At 29.1% G+C, this 20,198-nt stretch overlaps 3 protein-coding genes across 4 annotated transcripts; all 3 read right to left on the bottom strand.

The window, feature by feature from the left end:
• Window positions 1-264: 264 nt before the first annotated feature.
• On the bottom strand, window positions 265-8,316 carry LOC132945981 (zinc finger protein 26-like). Of its 2 annotated transcripts, none has more exons than XM_061015841.1 (9): window positions 7,967-8,316; window positions 6,775-7,012; window positions 6,425-6,668; window positions 5,514-5,691; window positions 5,161-5,418; window positions 4,641-5,098; window positions 4,139-4,575; window positions 3,433-3,577; window positions 265-1,600 (listed from the first exon to the last, which is right to left on the bottom strand). In XM_061015841.1, exons 2-9 carry the CDS (start codon window positions 6,972-6,974, stop codon window positions 1,298-1,300), a joined length of 2,223 nt encoding a protein of 740 aa, XP_060871824.1. In that variant the 5' UTR covers window positions 6,975-7,012; window positions 7,967-8,316; the 3' UTR covers window positions 265-1,297. The 2 variants fall into 2 exon arrangements, with proteins under 2 accessions (XP_060871824.1, XP_060871825.1); XM_061015842.1 differs by lacking the exon at window positions 7,967-8,316 and adding an exon at window positions 7,364-7,921.
• An 89-nt stretch (window positions 8,317-8,405) lies between these two features.
• On the bottom strand, window positions 8,406-13,677 carry LOC132945985 (origin recognition complex subunit 5). The gene is made up of 8 exons (XM_061015849.1): window positions 13,480-13,677; window positions 13,091-13,268; window positions 12,747-13,016; window positions 12,555-12,685; window positions 12,339-12,472; window positions 10,263-10,572; window positions 10,019-10,128; window positions 8,406-9,317 (listed from the first exon to the last, which is right to left on the bottom strand). The coding sequence occupies exons 1-8, from the start codon at window positions 13,582-13,584 to the stop codon at window positions 9,272-9,274; spliced, it is 1,284 nt and encodes a 427-aa protein (XP_060871832.1). The 5' UTR covers window positions 13,585-13,677; the 3' UTR covers window positions 8,406-9,271.
• A 1,602-nt stretch (window positions 13,678-15,279) lies between these two features.
• LOC132945434 (bifunctional purine biosynthesis protein ATIC) lies at window positions 15,280-19,069 on the bottom strand. The gene is made up of 9 exons (XM_061015174.1): window positions 18,831-19,069; window positions 18,005-18,211; window positions 17,435-17,893; window positions 16,817-16,977; window positions 16,590-16,748; window positions 16,309-16,527; window positions 16,065-16,231; window positions 15,738-16,002; window positions 15,280-15,661 (listed from the first exon to the last, which is right to left on the bottom strand). The coding sequence occupies exons 1-9, from the start codon at window positions 18,850-18,852 to the stop codon at window positions 15,542-15,544; spliced, it is 1,779 nt and encodes a 592-aa protein (XP_060871157.1). The 5' UTR covers window positions 18,853-19,069; the 3' UTR covers window positions 15,280-15,541.
• Window positions 19,070-20,198: the final 1,129 nt, after the last annotated feature.

A 20,198-nucleotide genomic window follows, 5' to 3' on the forward strand; every position in this document is an offset into this window, starting at 1 on the left:
TCTAATATCTAATATTTTAGTAATAAGATTAGCTTCATAAAATAAGGTTTGTCAAGGTTAGGTTTTTAAAATAAAATTTTAGAACATTTTAATTAGTATGAAGAAATTAAATTATTTTAGAATAAAAATAAGGTTTTTAGTTTGCCCAAAATGTAAATATATCAAATATATAAATATGATAAACTTTTAAGGAAGTTCCAACAATAGATAAAAAGTTAAAATTATTAAAAACAGAAATTACCTTTAAAAATGAAAACCGTGATGTCAACTTAAGCTTACAATACATGTACTTATAACAATTGTTTTCAATAACTAAAAATTAATGGTCGAATAGCCCATTATGAAATTTGATATTTTTTTATAACTAATAATTCGTAGCTGTAATTTAAATATTTCAAACTTAAATCAATAGTCAAAAGTCATAATTGTTTAATAACTTTTATTTTTGATCATTAAGAGTTTTTTTTTGGATACTCTATAATTAAAAAAAATTTAATGATATATTTTACACAAATAATACAGTTAAAATCATTTAAAATATTATAGCACAAAACAAATATTTTTAAAATGTTAAGCTTACTAAAATATTTTTTAAAAGTAAGGATTCAACAAATATATGTGGGGTTTTTATCTTACAGCACTAGATGTTGTCCTGGTACGTAAAGTGTGTGTAGCAATGGGCATATACAAGAGTAGCGAGCAGTCAGTAAGTGAGAAAATAGTGCGTGCGTTGTAAACTTGTAACATTGTGTATATAACATTGAAGTGTGTTTTATATTTGTAACAATTTAATAAAGGGTAGTAATTACTAATAATGCTTGCAGGTATTATTTATTTATTTATTTATTATTGATCAGTCTCCCCAAAATCCAACATATATTTTTCTTACTATCTAACTAATGTATAACATCATAGATTTTTAATATGTTTAATAGTATTCATGGAACTATGTCGTGGAGCGAATTTCTATCAAATAAATTGTAATAGCAACTATTAATTTATCCACACATATGTATAGACTGTTAAAAAAATTAATTGCTTTATATCATTATTTATTAAGAATAAGAATAGGATTGTGCATGACACTAACTTACTAGACATAGGCAACATAAATTACATCAATAATTTCAAGAAATGTGAGTATTTAGCAGATAATTGAAACTATTATCTAGAATTCTATATCAGTATATAACATTAGATTTAGAGTTTAACGGATTAGCATAATCTCTGAGTGAGGTCTTAAGTGATTTTTGAGGTTGCAGTCCTCCATCTTATTTATATCTATAAACTTACTATCTTAAGACAATTCTATTGTAACAGGATTTTGTGACATATATGCGTTCTGTGAACTATCAGCCAACTGTTGATCATTATTATTATTTGTGTTGGATGGCCTGTAAGTGAGAAGAGAACCTGCAGCTGGTATGTTGTGTGTTACAAGGCTGATAGGATGAGGCGGCGGTGGCATTGTAGCAACCATAAGTGGAGCACCATCTAAGGATATTGGAACTTTGACACCACTCACTGTTATCATTGCAGTACCACTATTGTGATCAATATCATTTTTATCCATAGTTATGATTTGGTTACCTTGAGAATTCTAAATAGTAAATTAAAATAATTGCATTTTAATTAAATAATAAATTTGATTATTATATTCAATATTTATTTAGAGTACATATGCTGATTTTTTTATATTGCCTCATATATGTGGGAACATAAAAATTCATGAAAATCAGTAATAATATATATTATATAGTATATAAGAATATTAGATTTATGACTTTGTATTATATAATTCAAACCATAGAACTGTAACGTAAGTAATGTGAAATTTGGGAATGATGTAGCCGGGGTCTCCAAAGTTTTTTTAGAACAGGCTATATCTGAGATGGATCTAGGATAATTGGTCCACACAAAAAACGCCGCATGCAGACAGTTGGCCCCTGTCATAATTTTATGCACGAAAAATTGGTCCCCAGCTTAAAAATTAAATACAAAATATTTTTTTGTATAAAACGTTCTTATATGATATAATTCAAATAAATATTCAATGTTAAATATAATATTAACTATTCCCATCACACTGAACAAAGTAAAAATAGTTAAATACAAAATAATTTTTAATATAAAGTTTTAAAAGTATTCAAGGAAAAATAATGGCCGGGGACCAATTGTCTGTGTATAAAATACGACAGGGACCTATTGTCCTCATACGGCATTTTTATGCAGGGACCAATAATTGTCCATATACCATCTGAGATATATGTTAAGAAGATGCTACCCATGCATTTGTTGTCTCTGTCTTGTACAAGTACAACATAGCAAATTTTTGTCCACTAGTTTCAATAGTGTGCTGTTAGTTTTGATATTAGAGTGATTTGACCTATTATCAATTTTTTAGATAATAACATTATCTGTCCTGAAGGTTGGCTTTTATTCGATACTTTAATTTTGGAGATTTCACATACCCATCTTGCTTGAAAATGAAAATTTTGAAAAATCGGCAACTCTTAGGCACATATAATGTCCTTACCTAAAAGTTTTGTAATAGGTCAATTCATTCTAGTATCAAAACTAACAGCACACTATTTAAACTAGTCAACGACAATTTGCTATGTCGAGCGTGTGTAAAACGGAGACAACAAATGTATGGGTAGCGTCCTCTTAAGACATCGCATGCTGAAATTGTTTGGGTAGGGAGGTAATATAGAAATTCGCTAGACTAAACCGGTTTAAAATGATCCCACATTATCCCGCACCGGGATAATGAACCATGTAAATGATATGGTCCAAACATCCCGGTGCATTATTTTTCACACCGGTTTAGTCTAGCGAATTTCTACAATGACTAATGAAATTTAAAGAAGAGAAGTTTCATTTTAATATTTTATCTTTTCATAAATTTATAATTGAATTTAAGTCATTTCCACACAACTCTAATAAATATATAGTTCTTGGAGTTCAAGATCAAAATATCAGTTAGATAGGCAGATCGGTAATTGCCTTTAAAGTATAAGATGAGTAGGTGTGATACATTTTAAAAATACAAAAATATATAATTGCAACCAGATTGGAGACCCCTGATCAAGATTGTAGGAAAGAGATATTAGATAAGCAGATATTATTCTTATGATAGGTCCTTTCCAGTAACAAGTAAGTAATTGAAACTAATAACTAAACATTCCTAATTTAAGAGTGAGACAATCTAAATTGTTTTATGACACAATGCTATTAGGTATTGATTTTTGTCTATTAGGGCCGCTCTTACAATGTCTGGTAAAATGTCGGTTAATGCTAACCGACTGATAACAGAATTTATTATCGGCAGAATTCGGCCGGTTAACTTTAACTGGAAAATGTAAGAACAGCCCTTAATATGGACCTGGTATTAATCTTCTAAAATACTAAAATAAATATAAATTCTCTTACTTCTTGAAAGTATTCAATTTTTGGTCGTTGTAGTTGCACTAATTCTATATCTAGAAAAGGTTTATTATCAATTTTGTTATGCGCTGAAGATAAATGATATTCAAGTTTGTGTTTTCGATCATAACTCATACCACACAATGGACATCTAATAAATAAAAATTAAATTGAATAATTAAAATATAAATGAATAATTGATCAATATACATTAGTCAATACAAATAAACAGTGTATACATAATTTACTATTTTTTTTTTGAATATTTAAAACACACTTTTACTTATAGTTTAAATCAGTGCCTTCTATTTTATGTTTAACAGTAAAATATTTTATATACCTATTTATAATATAATTTGTTTCTAGTGAAATTTAATGAACTATCATACTTAAAAAAACTGTATATTTTTTAATTTAAAAAAAATTGATTTTGCTTTAATTATTATTGTGAAAGGTAATTCATTTTTAACTTAATCATGTTACCATTCTACTGTATAAAATTATATAGTTGTATGATACACAACTTACATTATTTTCAATTTTGTATTATTTAAAATATAAATTAGCAGGCTGCAGGCACATTATAGAGAAGCCCCCAAAAACAAACAAAAACCACAGTTCAATAATTTCAGTGAACAATTTATCAAAAATCCTAGTCCTATCTTTTTAAAATTTGAGTACAACAATTAACAATTAAAAATGATTGACTCACACATGATTTCTGTTTCTCTTAGGCCCAATTCCTCCATTATTATTGTGGATATGCACATGAGCGTTCATGTTATACTTTTCTGCAAAACGTTTACCACATATTGGACAAGCATATGGTCGCTCTCCAGTGTGGACTCTTAAATGGCGCTTAAGATGTGATTGAGATAAAACAGCCAAACCACATTCGGAACATTTAACATGTTTTTCCCCGGTATGAGTCATTGTATGTATGTGAAAACTTTTTTGATGAATAAACCGCTTCCCACACAAATCACATTGAAACCGTGTATATCCAGTATGAATGGGAATATGCTTTTGTAGACCAACTTTTTGTGTAAAAGACTTATTACAGTATTCACAAGTAAAAGGATGTATGCCATTGTGCATTCCAATGTGCACATCTAAAGCTTTTTTCATTTTATAGGCTTGACCACATATCTAAAAATCAATATTAAGATTATAAATAAATTGGAAAACATTATACAAAAAGATATGTAAGATACCTCGCAAACATAAGGCCTCAAACCACTGTGTGATTGTATATGAGATTTTAACTCTGTCACTGTCCTCCATTTTTTGTCACAAAGTACACAACTATGTATGGCCGGTAAACACGCGCGTTCACCAGAACGTGAACTACCCCTTTTGTTCCGTCCTTTTTTTAATCTATTATCAGATTTTTCTGATCCAGATGAAGGAGCTCTAGCTTCGTCAACTGCACTTAAACTATCTTCGATGATGTTTTCTTCAATATAGTTATTTTGTTGATCTTCTTTCCATTCAAAATCATCATCTCCAATTTCTTCCTGCACTATTTCCTCCAAGTACATGCTATTATCAATAGAAAAATCAGGTTTCACATCAATTATCACACCTTGAGGAGACTGATTTAAATAATCAACATTAGCTTCAGTGACTATGATTGAACCCGTATCACCACATTGAGAGGTTTCATTTTCAGCTGCAAACAATAAATATTAGCTCCATTAATATATATTCTAAGAATAAGGATATGTTAACTACTTTTAATAATTGGAGAAATTGTATCAACTTGATCATTAATTGACTCTTTATCCAAAGTCTGATGCTCTTTGGACAAATGATTGTTCAATGCTTGTTTGGTTGAATAGCTTTTATCACAAGATGAACAAAAGAATAGTTTTGGACTTTGGTGAACCATGGTAAAATGATTCTTTAAATCAGTAGCTCGTTCAAAAGAAACATCACAATTCTCACATTTGTAATTAATACCAACACTGGCAACACTATGTTTCTTTAATTCTTAAAAATAAAAATTATAATATATTAATTTTAAATCATTATTTTTTAAATTAAAACTAAAATAATATTAATATTTATTTATTTTAAATCCTCACTTGTTTCATATATTGGTTCTGCTGTGTGCTTGATGTCTACTGTGTCCATATGTTCTGTATCATTTTTATTAATAAGTAGAATTTTATCTTCTGTAGTATCAGAAGTACAATCTTTAGAGCTGTCATCGTTGTCCATAGTTTCATCGGCTTGTATGCTATTTATGATATTCTCAACAATCTAGCAATATAATAAAATAAAAAAATTATTATTTCAAAAAAGAAATGTTCAACCATAAATATATATAAAAGATATCTCTTTACTTTGATATATCTAATTTTTTTTTATGAACAATCAATAATTGAATTATATTTAAAACAATAACAATAGAATATTGATACAATTATAAACCTTAAAAAAACAAAAAAACTTTTAAATAGAAAATAGTTTATGTAAATTCTGCTAGTTTAATTAGTTTTAAGATTAGTATCTATTATCTAGAATTAACGTAAGAAATTAAAAGAAAATATAAGGAACCATAACTTTTAACAATAGTTTGACACCAGCAAAGTATAGGTAAATAATAAGTATACTTAAATACATAATACATAATTTGCAAATAACAGCAAATAACAGCCAATAACAGCATATCATTAACAATTTCAAACCAACAGTAAATTTGTCATACTTGACTGTATTGTGATAAGTTTTATTAAAATTAAAATTTAAAAAACTTTCTAATAAAATAGTAATATTGTAATAGTTATAAGTTGGTAGTTTTTACATTGATTTTATTTTTATAGAGATTACCACTTGCTTATATTTGTTCTGGGACATTTTGAAACTCGTTTTAAAATAAAATCTTTGTTCAAAATCCAATCTAAGGTTTATTACTACTCAAAACCACAATTATTGTAAATTAAATAGCATTCTTGCCCCGCTCTAAATCTAGAAATTGATCTTAATAAATTACCTCATTTAGAGCAACGGATGATTTTTCGCTATTTTCATCATCATCATTAAAGGATGCATCATCATTTTCTAGTTCACTCTGTGAAAGTTCAACAATTTTTGTTTGAACCATACTATCAACAACATTAAAATCAGTAGCGTCTTTATATTCAACACATGTAGAAGTGTAACGTTTAATAATGTCGGTTTGAAGCTTTTTGTAACGTGTAGATATCTGATCTAACTCATCAAAAAGTGTAAAACACCTATAAAAACAGGATACATATAATATTAGTGAGATCTAACCATTACAATCTAAAGTATTTAATTGGCACAGGTAGGTTTTGCAATACAAAATGGAACAATACTTGCCTTCGACACAATACAGAGCTTCTCATAAGAGAAGGATTCAAAACCTTTTTAAGTATTTTTGACATAACATCTATTAACAACAATTCTCTTTGAGGCATAAATGTACAATAAATATCGTATGACGAACGAGTAGTAACTTTGATATTGCATATAAAACATTTTAAACTTTGTTCTTCCCTTTCTTCTAAAGCAGAAGACATCTTACTAGTTTGTATTTTTTATAGGTACTTAAAAATGCCTGAAATAAATTACAGCATAAATAATTAGTAAATTTTGATTAAATACACAGCCGTTAGATTCAGACAATATTGGAGGTTTTGTGTCTATATTAAGCATTTTAGTATTTACTGCCGGTAGAATAAGTTGTGGTTTTGACATATTGCAATTGTCACAAACCGAGACTCTTAAGAAATTGTATCTTACTGTACATTATAAATGTTATGTTTAGGTGATATGAGAGACCAAAAATGGATAATCATCGGAATAAACTAACCCCCCGACATAAGTATAATTCGCAATAACAACGACGACAATCGTAGACGAGAAATTGTAACGGTTTACGAATGTGAAACAACAATTTGACCATTACCTATTACAGAGGTGAGCCGGTGCCGCGCTTGAAGACCTACAGGGCCTTTGTTTCGATTATCATCATCGTCATCAATATTGTTGGCATTAGGCCGTAGGGTCAAATTTTCAGAATCTAGTCACGTCCTCGGCGACGACGAAATAATAATCATAGGTAGTATTTATTTTAAACCGTGTCGTATCGTCGCTGCGAGTTTTCGACGACGGCGACGACAACGACGGTCGGACGGTGTCAATGTCGAGTTATCAAAAACGAAATGAATGTCTATTGTCAATCGTCATCAGCCGAGACTCGCGGAGTCGACGGCGCGTAAACATATATACAGAAACCGTCGATCGTAATAATTGTATTTCAAGTTTCCGTCTGGCCGGCGGCGGGAAAAAAAATGCCCACCGTCGATATCCGCGACTGCGGCTGACCAACGATTAGCCCGAAAACTGAAAAGCTCGAAAGCCGCCGTCGCGCATTTTACGGTACCCTTGGCGCGCGCGGTCCGCCAAACGCACCGCCATTTTGTAAACCAATGTCGCGCGAATCGACCATAATCGAGCCGCCGCCTTTTCGTTGCCCAACGGCCGCCGATGGGAAATTGTTGCTACTCACCAAAAGCGTTTGTCCGTCGGAAACACACCGTGTGGTCACTCACTCGTCGTTCGCCGAGCCAGCGACGGATCTACGGAAGTTATGACTTTGCTGTTCGCAAACCAATTCCCGTCCTTTCGTTTGTTATTCAGTTATTGTCGTTCTACGTCGTCTCGTAACTCGTTAATCATTTATTCATTTCATTTTTATTCTACCCATGACGCCTCGTACACCTCATTTTTTAAGTTATAACCGTTCGTAACATCATGCCGGATATTGTCGCCGAATCGCTTATCTACGCGTTATCTCCTATCTCCATTCTCCTTCGTACTTCGTAGTGTTCGTGGTGTTCGTACGACGAAGGCAACTACAGTAATAACTGGCAACTGCGGCTGACCTGCCAATATTAATTAATTATTAATACCACAATTAAAGATAGGTATATTGTATAATATCTTTAATCGTGATTAATACAATACAATTAATTCTAACACGAACCTGGAATGATGTATACAAGTTTAGTCACGACTCACGAATTCAAATTTTAATCCGGGATTCCAGTTATAAACCTTTCATTGAATATTTTCTCCGCCATTTCGTTCCCGTAAAATAAAACGAGTCCACAGACGTTTAATCCACATAAATTATTAAGATAGGACTTTTGGCCCTCGGGAGTTATAATATGATGTTATTTAACCATAGGACGTTTGGGGCCCCGGGGGCCAAGTGTCCTATTTTAATAATAGGTGGGGATGAAACATCCTTTTACCACGGACACAGTTCAACATTGTTCATTATTTTGTAATTTAACCCCTGATTAATCAAGAATTAATTGAACCATTGCCAAATGCTATTCAATCTAAAACACCCAGATTTTATTACGATTTATAATACTTGCTATGAAAGTTGAAGGAACTTGGTAATAAAGTATTAGCTGGAATAACTTTATCTACGAAATATGATATATTACACTACTATATCAAACCATAATTTATAACTTACACTAATTAATAATATATTTATATAAATTAGTATAGTACAGAAACACAATTAGCCATTAGTGTACATATATTTGGAAAACAAAATATTACAAAGAAATTTTTTTTAAAAAAAAAGAAAAGAATGTATTACAAAAAAATAAAAGATGAAACAAGCTTTAAGGATGAAATATCTATTAGGCTTATATATTCTAAAACCATACTAATTTTAGTAATTCCTATTTAGCATGATAAATTGAATTTTTAAATTAATATATAAAAAATATTACATATAAATTAATAGCTATCAATATCTTATAAAATGAAAATAAAAAAAAAATAATATAGGTTATAACTTATCTATAAGATATTTATTTAAATTAAACTTCACTGTCCTGAAAAAAAAAAAAAAAAATTTAGATTTATAATTCAATATACCTACTATAATATGATGACATTTTTAAATGAGAAAAAAGAATAAATTAGATAAAAATAGTAAATTATTATTAATTTGTAGGTAAAAAAATGTTGATGAAAATGTACCTATGATCATTGGTACAAAATAACATTTAATACAAAGTCTATATAAGTTTTAGATTCTGAGCAAAACATGTATTGGCTTCAACAATGTATTTTTTTAAAGGTATCTAAGCTATATATAATATTTATCATCAAATATTCTTACAGCAATTAAAAAATATCAAAAAAACATAATCTTGCAAATTATTTCGTAGATGAAAATATATAAAAAATTAAATTTTGCCAAATGTGAAAATGTAGTCCAAAATTTCACATGCTTTCTTTACTGGAAGAATATTAGAACATAATAAAATAAATAAGTACATTCAAAAATATCCTTAGAAATAGAAATAGACATTGTGTCTACGCTCAGAATCAATTTTCTTATGTAATAATTCATCAGTGAAATCATATTAAAAACATCTACTAGTTACATACTCAATGAGGTACACTCAAAACCTACAGCTGAGTGACTAATTTATTTTTGAGTGATCATAATACTACAGACTTAAATTAGAAATGTCTTATTAAACCAAGTGATTAGAATTATTGATAAAAATATAAATTATTTTCTTACCGAGCAATATTATTGACACAGTCAAAACTAACGCTACATCTGTATTTAGGGGTTTCCAATTTACCATCGCCTAAACGTATCAAAAGTCCCAAATCCGATAATGTATTAATCTATTTCAAAAATTAAAACATTAAAATTATTAAATATAATAATTAATCTTGGTACATATTGAAATAAATAATTAATCAACATATCTATACACATTATCAATTGACATTTTGAATAATGTTTTTTATATAATTACTTGGGCTAAAAGGTTGGCAGTCATGTTTGTATTTTCTTCAATAATAGCATAAAATATTGCTAATAAACGATCTAACGAGAAAGCTTTAGGTCCAACTAGTTGACTAGCAGAATTTTCTGTTTTATTTGTTAACCGATTAGTTTTTCTTTTTTTGTTTGATGCTTTAACAAACAATTGCCTATCATATTTTGGTAAATTAAATGATGCAATATATGCAGCAATTAAAAAATATTTGGCATAATATGGTAAATCCAGAGCAAGTTTTTCAAATGTTATTTTCTCATCAGACAAACTATTGACATTTTCCAAACTGAAATCATAATCATTATAAGTAGTAACCTTAGATCATATACTATAGATATAGCTACAGCGTATGATTTTGTTGCCAATATAGCGACAAGTCACTGAATTAGGTGATCGATGTGCGCAAGCGCAATGCAACTCCGTATCTGTGGATAAATATACGAGAAGTCGCGTTGCACATGCGCATATTGACCACCTGATTCGGCGACTCGTCGCTGATATCGGCAATGTTTTTTTATATTGATTTAATACGCTGTGGCTTTATCCATAGTATATTATGATATAAAATAGTATCAAAGCAATTTAAATTTATTTATTGATCAACTGGGAATTTAACTAAATAATTACAACTAATTAGGTTGTTAAATTATGTCAGCACACTATTTGTTTTCTCTCTGACCCACGCACAACTTACCAAATGTATGTGTAGCAGAAGTGCAGAACCAACCTCATATTGTTACTTTTAATATTAGAGTGAAATCACCTATCATCAAACTTTCAGTTAGGAACGTTACCTGTATTGCTACGTTGGCTATTTCATCATTATCTCAAAAAGTATTAATGTTTTTGAAAATATTTTTTTACATAGTTTCAAGTTGTTAAAAAAACATCATTTTTATTTAAAAATTATATTTTTAAATATTTTTTATCCTTATAAGTTTTTTACTTTTTTGAATGACAGCATAGAGTTTTAATTTCATTTTCCAAAGAATATTTTTCTAAGTATTTTAATACATAAATATTGAATTTGAACGAGTAGTTTACGAGTTATAAGTATTTAAGGTTTAGACAAGCGGAGTAGTGGACACACATTTGCGGGGTAAGAGTATACCACTCCACTCCGCCCATCTAAACTTTAAATGCTTATACCTCATAGACTACTCGCCCTAAATTAGATTTTTATGAATCAAAATACTTAGAAAAATATTCTGCTTTGGAATATGAGTTTAAAACTCTATGCTGTCATTCAAAAAAGTAAAAAACTTAAAAAAATATAATTTTTTAATAAAAACATAGTTTTTTTAACAACTTGAAACTATGTAAAAAAATATTTTCAAAAACATTAATACTTTTTGATAATGAGTGTTTTACGTTTTATGAATCACCCTGTATAAGTTATGGCCATTTAAATAATTATAATTCTAAAATGCTTATTAATTGCATTAAAAATATCGTAAAAAAACCATCGTAGAGACACAGGTAATGTTCTAAATGTTCAAGTTTGATAATAGGTGAATTTACTGATCACTCTAATATTAAAAGTAACAACACAGGGTTGATTCTGTAAAAAATAAATTTGCTGTGTTGTGTGGAGGTCAGAGAGAGACAACAAGTGGTGCGCCGACATCCTCTTAAAATAAAACCTTTGTTATTGCCTGTAAGTTCTACAATTTAAAAAAAATCAATCATACAATTTTTAATATTAAATTATCTATATACTCAGGGTCACGAGAGAGCGCATTCTAATGATTTACTCGTGAAACTTCCATATTAGTCTCATGGAGCAATAAATTTGGTTCTCAAAAATATTTTGTTAAACAAAAAATGTTGTTAAATGGATATTTATTATATGACAGTTTAACTGTAACATGTCACAGTTAACTCTGGTAGCGTGTTTTAGGTGGAAAATGCGCGGACTAAACACAATTTGGATGGCTAGTGGTTACGTTCTCTCGTGGTACAGAGTATTATGTATTTATTTCTTTCCAAAAATGTATTAAAAGTTTCTTACTAATTAAGTTTCTTAAGGATAAAATATTTTTGTATAGTTACCTTGTTCCTAGATAAACATTATTTAATAATAAGTGTATACTAGGACTTATTTTTCTGAATAGTAAAGTTTGGTTGATTTCTGTACATGATCCATCTTCTATTGGCTCTACATACTTGATGAATAGGAGTTTTGCCTACAAATTAAGAAATGGAATTGATAAAAACGTTTAATTCCACAAGTAATATTATTATTTATATATTATCTTATAAAATTACCAAATGTTTTAATTCTACTAAATCTCGACAGCTTCCATAAAATGATCCCATAAAAACATTTAAAAAATTTTGGTAAATAGATAAACTCCAACTGTTTGGTTTATCTCTTAATAAAATAGCAGATATATCATCTACACAAAATAGTATACTCAATAAATTATTTGAATTAATAATATCTATTTAAAATATTACCACTATTATACTGTTCAAACAATATTGGTATACAATTAATGTCCTCATCAAATTTAGAAGGAAGTACTTGGCTAATAAATATAACACAAAGCTGATAACTTTTTATTAGCTCTTGTAATTTTGAAAATAAAACTATTTGTTCTTGTCCTAACATCTCACAATTATCCAACACTATAATCACTTGTTCTTTTTGAATTTCAGCTTGTTTCAATATGTTTAAAAATTGCATAAAATTATCACACCGATTGAGTATGTCACTTTGCTTAATTTCTATAAAGAAAAAATAAAACATATATGTAAAATTTGGTTATGTTAGCATATTATATTACATATTATTTACTTACTAAATAAATCTTTTAAAATAGGTTCAAATAATAATCGACTTGTGTAACAGCATATAGAATTCACAATGGATGATTTGACTGACTCTCCAAGTAAAAACATCAAATGAGTCACTAAACTTGTCTTACCAGTAGATGGTAGACCGTGGATAAAAACACATGGAGGTAAAACTCCATCTTCCTGTAGAATAAAATAACCATATAATACCTAGATAAAAATTAAACTCTGCAGATATGACGCGAATAAGGAAAGATACTTTTGTGAGTTGTCTCATGAACTAACAAGAGTTCAAGAGACTTAAAAACTCTGAGGATTAAAAATAGTTTTGCATCGCATCTGAACCTGTTACTGTATTTTTAAATGTGTATTAATAAAAAATAATTGTACTTACATTTAAAAATAAGTTAGCCAACGTATTTATTTGTACCTGCCTAAATGGAAATTCAGAATTTAACGAATCTTTTATTGAAATATTTTTTGACTTCGATAACATCATGGTAAGCTATAAAACTGAATCGGTTATGAAATATGAATTAATTATCAAACGATGAACAAGTATAATTAAATATTAACTGATGTATTTGAACAATAAAACATAATATTTAATATTATTTGTTAATATTATCATAGAACAATATGATATTATCAAACATTTGATTAAAATTGGAGGGAAAATTTCATAGCGATACTCATAGATAACTATGGCGATACCAGCATTTAATCTATTCTGTGATACCAGCATTGCATACTATTACCACAGAATATATGAAAATTATTATTATTAATATTATTATTATCATAATATAATCTGTGCTAACATATGCATATTACTATTTTTATAGTTAGTGGGTTAGTGGGGAAGCAGTGAAGCACATTAATATTATATGATTATTATTAAATCCATTACCCCGTAGCCTATACTTATTAGTTATTTTTCTATGTCCGTAGCGGCGTAACATGTTTTAACTATTAATTAATAATAATATTGTCTTTATCTGCAGAACAGTGGACTTGAATAATTAATTTGATTTAATCATAATTCATAGAAAACTACTAACTTAAAACTATAACAATTTCCTACTTTATTTTTTAAGTTACTTTAGTTACTTGGACATTCACTGATTCACGAACACTGACTAGTGACTAATGATCACAGAATATTCTGTGGAAGTGTCTAATAAATAATTATCGTCCATGTTCATATTCAGGGATGTATGAATTATGTTTTCAGCACAAATTAATATATTATCTCAATTCGTTGTTTTGAGTATACGCTATATTTTCTTAAAATATATTATTGTTGTGATAGAAAATCAGAGTTGCTTACTTGCCTACTCTATTAATTCTCAACCGACATGTAATTTACAAGTAACAACTCAAACAAACACAAATTATTCATACTTGTCTTATAATATAAATATATTTTTATCCACTGAAAATATTTCATATATATTTCATAGACCTGATGATCGATGATCTATTTACACATCAGATATATTGATGATTACTCTGTATGGTTCTCAAGCAGTGAGGTTGCGATAGAGCAAGTCACCATAAAGACCATAAAGAATTTAAAAAAGGAAAAATACATATACCTATTAAAACAGTTAATAAAATCATATGCTCATTGCCCACCTCGGCTCCGATTCACCGTATACTTTGGAAATTAATAATTTTCGACGTACACGCATCTTTACAAAATATATTGTTATCAGTATACGCCTCAATACACCCCTGAATTCATATTATACATATATTTTAGTATTTATGCATCACAACCAGGGACGGATCCAGGAGGCCTAGGGGCCCAGCCCCCCCCCAGACATATTTTTTTAACATATAAACAAAATCTAAACTTCTTTTCACATTGTTGCTTTATATATTAAATAATCAATTATTGATTTATCACATAGATTACCTAAACCTACTATTATGACAACATTTTTAAATTAAGAATAAAGTAAAATATTTTATTATAATTATATTTGTGTTGTAAAAAAATTGCTGCCTCCCCCCCCCCCCCCAGATCTTTGCTCTGGATCCGTGCCTGATCACAACGTGACAAATAGATTGTTTGTTATGTTGAACAATTTCATTAATTTATCAATGTTTGGATTCAAGCGTAGACTAGAATAAGAACTAGTAACAGACAAAAATAAATTATAAAAATAAATAAAATGTGCTAGGTTCATATTGATTTTGTGGAATATATATTATATTAGGTAGTAATATTACCTACTTTTACACAGAATAAATGGCACATAAGTGCATAAAATTAGAACTAGGGCTATAGCTACAACTTATGTTCAGTTCAATGTATTGTTTATTGTTTATTACAAATATAAATAATTTATAAAATGTTTACAATATAAACTTAAAAGATATTAAATTTTTTTAGCTTACGTATTATAATTGAGCAATGTAAAATATATAAGAAAATCAGTTTTACTAAATTAATGGTGGAACAAACGCAAATTAGTATGAGCCAACACAATGTTTTGTTCATTGCAGTAATTGATGACTTCTTGGTCATTTGTTGAACCAGATGGGCAAGCTATGTATTCAACTCCGCTCTAAATACAAGTTATAAAATAATAATATTGATATTATAATTTAACGAGAAAGTTTACAACTATTTATTAAATATACCTGGACAGCTCTTTCGATGTTATCACTGAATGGGAAAAATGCATCTGATGACAATACAACTCCTTTCAACTTAGCAGACCAGGCAAGTCTCTCTTCAGGGGTTAGCTCAGCAGGAATTACATCAAACAAACTTTCCCATCTAGTGCGTGAAAGACCGTTTCCAATGGTTTTACCAATATAATCATCAATAGCATTTGCTATCTGAGCTCTTTTGACTGATTTTTTAAATTTCATATTTAAAACATACGGGTGTTGCCTCAACCACCTACAAACAGACAAACCAAAATATTATTCAATTCAAATGAACTGCAATGCAATTTCGCTTACCAATTATCAGCTTTATCCCCAGCTAGTCTAGTGCAATGAATTCTTGATTGTTGCCCAGCTCCAATTCCTATAGCTTGACCATTAAAAGCGTAACACACTGAATTACTTTGGGTGTATTTCAATGTTACAGTAGCAAGAATCAAATCACGTTTAGCTGCTTCTGTCATCTAGACCAAAATAAATATGTAAGTTATATTCAAACAATAGTCAATAATACATTTTAGTAAAATAAAGAAAATCTTACATCTTGTCTTTTAGTTACAATATTGGTAAAAAGATTTTCATCGATTTTTCCATCATTACGTTTCTGTTCTAAGGTCATTCCAAACAAAACTTTACGCTCAACAAGCTTAGGTGTATAATTTGAATCAATTTGTAGTACACAATAATTTCCACTTTTTTTTTTTTTGAGCAAATTTAAAGCTTCATCACTATATCCAGGTGCAATTACACCATCAGAAACCTATAAAAAAACATTAAAATGCAATCATAAATGTAACAGGATTATTATACATAGTAACTTACTTCTCTGGAAATAATTTTAGCAGTAACCAAATCACAAGAATGTGATAAAGCAATAAAATCTCCATATGAAGACATGCGATCAGCTCCTCTGGCACGAGCATAAGCAGATCCAAGTGGAGTCATAATTTCAAGTAAATCACTTACCATACATAATGAAGCCTATGAAAAAAGTTTTCTTAATAGGTAAATCAGAAAAAAATTAAATTTAAATCAAATAATTATTTTACTTCAATTTCATTTAATGGTATGCCCAAACCAGCTCCTGCAGGACTGACGTGCTTAAAAGATGTAGCAGCTGGAAGACCAGTCACCTCTTTAAGTTCTTTAACCAATTGCCAGCTATTAAAGGCATCACATAAATTGATGTACCCCGGTGAACCATTAATTACTAAAATAATTGAACAATAATATATCAATTATTACATTTCTAAATGGTTCAAGTTTATAATATTAAACAACATAATATATTATTACAAATTGTACATTATATGATGTTTAAAATATCTAAAAATTAATTAGAGAAATACTGATTTTTAACCTATACTTTTTATTACAAATAAAAATTATATGTTTCAAGATTGAACTTTAAAAAAATATGTAAATAATTATACTATTATAAGTAATATACCAATCATAAATGTCTACCAAGAAACATAACAACTTAATTAATGTCATGGATGAATTTTACAGAATCAAATGAAACACATTCCAATAGGCTTTAATAAACTTAAATAGGTACCTAAGAACATTTATATTTTATAGATATTGAAAATATACTAACTAACCAAATTTATAACCAAATTAAATTAATACTTATTTTACATGAGCTACATTGCCTACATTACCTTTTAATGGTAGTTTTAAATCTGTAGTGAAAAGTTGTGCTGGACATTGGTGAGGATTCATGCCATATCTTAAATTCATTTGACTCTCACCATTCGCAAATTTCTTGCGAAAATAGTCTGATATACAATCATCATAAGTTGCTGTATGCGTAAATGCCTTTAATGCTAATTTTTTCCTGGTTTCTAGAAGCGTATCTTTGTTCAGTGATATTTCGTTGGATATTACCAAATAGTCTGCAGGATCACAAAGTACTGTGACACGTTCATGATTTTTGGCAGCAGCTCTCAATAGTGTTACACCACCAATATCAATATTTTCAACAGCATCTTCAACGTTAGTATCGGATTTGGCTACAACCTTTTCAAATGGATATAGGTTACATACTACTACTTTTATTAGGCTGTAGTTGTTCTTCATTAAATCGTTCTGGTCAGCAGGTATTAAACGCGCTAATATACCTAAAATAGAAGTGACATTCATAATATCAGTATTAGTTAATATTATGTATGTGACAAATTATACATTTTATAGTAGGTATTATAATTATAAATTGTATGTATAAAGGCTACCTCCATGAATTGCTGGGTGTAAAGTTTTCACTCGGCCCCCAAGTATTTCTGGTGCTCCAGTGAATTCGGAGACACAAGTAACTGGTAATTTTGCGTCATTCTTTATATAAGAAGCAGTTCCTCCACTTGCCAACAACTTGAAACCAGCTTCTACTAAGCTTTTTGCTAGCTCTAATAATCCAGTTTTATCCGATACACTAATAAGAGCTAAAAAAACATAATGTTAAACAAATAATTTTGTTGAAAGAATATAATAAAAGTAATTATAACAGGACAATTTATTTTGTTTTTGCATAGTAAACAAATTATGCTACAAATTCGCTAGACTAAACTGGTGTGAAAAATAATGCACCGGGATGTTTGGACCATATCATTTACATGAATCATAATCCCATACTATTCCTCACTGGGATTATGAACCATGTAAATAATATGGTCCAAACATTTCGGTACATTATTTTTCACAACAGTTTAGTCTAGCAAATTTCGAGTGTCTGTAATGAAAAATAAAAAATGAAAAAATAATCTATTATACCTCTATGCAAATTACATTTAGATACCAGTTAGCAGTTAGTTAAATTCTTAATATATTGAAGTTACATGTTAGTGTTACGCTAGAAATTTGCCAGGCTAAACCGGTTTAAAATTATCCCACATTATCCCACACCGGTTCAAAACATCCCAGAGCATTTTTTTTCACACTAGTTAAGCTTAGCAAGTTTCTAGACGGTTACCTAATTATAATTTATATTTAAAAAAAAATGATTTAAATGAGTCATTATATGAAATTTAACAATTTACAATTTCATTATTAAAGTTTAGTTACCCAAATTATCAGTAGTCGCCATCGTTTCGCAATCTAGATATTATTAAAAAAAATGGAAGTTGAAATTATTCAAAACTTCTGGCACTGAAACTTTTAGTTTAGTTAGTGAAGAAACACGTGTTGATCATTCCCTGAAATTGGCTCTGTGCCTAGTCAAGCCTCCGTAATCTGTGACGTCTGCCTATGGCCTGATACTTGGTAGGAGGTAGCAACTAGCAATATAGCCTGGAGCTGATATATTATATTATCATTTATCATTGTTCATTTATCAGTTAAATACTGTTCCACGTTCACCGGTTGATAACCCCGAGACAATTAGTCAAGAAATCAAGACGTTTGGTTTAGACCATAGAGTAATATCTATGTATCTATAATACTCTATGGTTTAGACGTGACCATCGTGTACCCACCACGAAATACGAATTAAGATATTCTTAATTCGTGGTACCCACAGACTGGTCACTTCTAATAATCACCATAAATGATATTAATTCCACAGACATATAAAATATACTGTTTATTTTAATATGTCTAATGATTAATTCTGAAAAACTATTTCACAATCTATTCTTTGATTACAAAACCGTTTAATGTTTATTAAAATTATTAATTGGTTTTTTTTTATATTAAAAAACTATATGTAGAGTAATCATGTAATTACTCAATGTAAACTACCTACTACCACAGAATATATGAATATATTTCATATATTCTGTGCTACTACTATGTTGTTTTTTGTTTATTATCACCAAACTATTCTCAATTTAAATAATTCAAAAACTATTTATTCATGTTTGGATATGGATACATCAACATTTTCAAAATAAATCATCTACCTACCTATCTATCATTTATTAAATATACTCAACAATTTTTCGGAAAAAATAAGTGTCATTCTCATTTGAAAAAAAGCTGTTGGTATCGCCGCTGCTCACAGGACATTTAAATTTTAAAGTAGGTATTTTAAAATAAGGTCAGGAGGTACCTATATAATATGGTAGGCGGAAAAAAAGCTCGCGAATAAAATAATCCGCTGAAAAGATTTTAATATAAATATGAACTCATGTATATATAATAATATATGTATATTGTATAATATATTTCAATATATAATATAGGTATATTATTGCACAATGAAGCAATCAGAATTTGTCGGTCGGACTTGAATCGCTGAAAAAAAGCCCAGAAAAAAACTAAGAACTAAGAAATTCATAACTTGAAAAAAATCATTATTAAATGAAAAGTTATCATGAAGAAATACGGTGGTGAACAATGAGCATGCTTGGTGTATCACATTGTATAATAATATGATCTGTGGTATAAAATATAAATGTAAAATCACGGTTATAGCAGCCTTATTATAGCATT

This window comes from Metopolophium dirhodum, chromosome 5, assembly GCF_019925205.1.
Source record: "Metopolophium dirhodum isolate CAU chromosome 5, ASM1992520v1, whole genome shotgun sequence".
In the NCBI taxonomy this organism is placed as follows: domain Eukaryota; kingdom Metazoa; phylum Arthropoda; class Insecta; order Hemiptera; family Aphididae; genus Metopolophium; species Metopolophium dirhodum.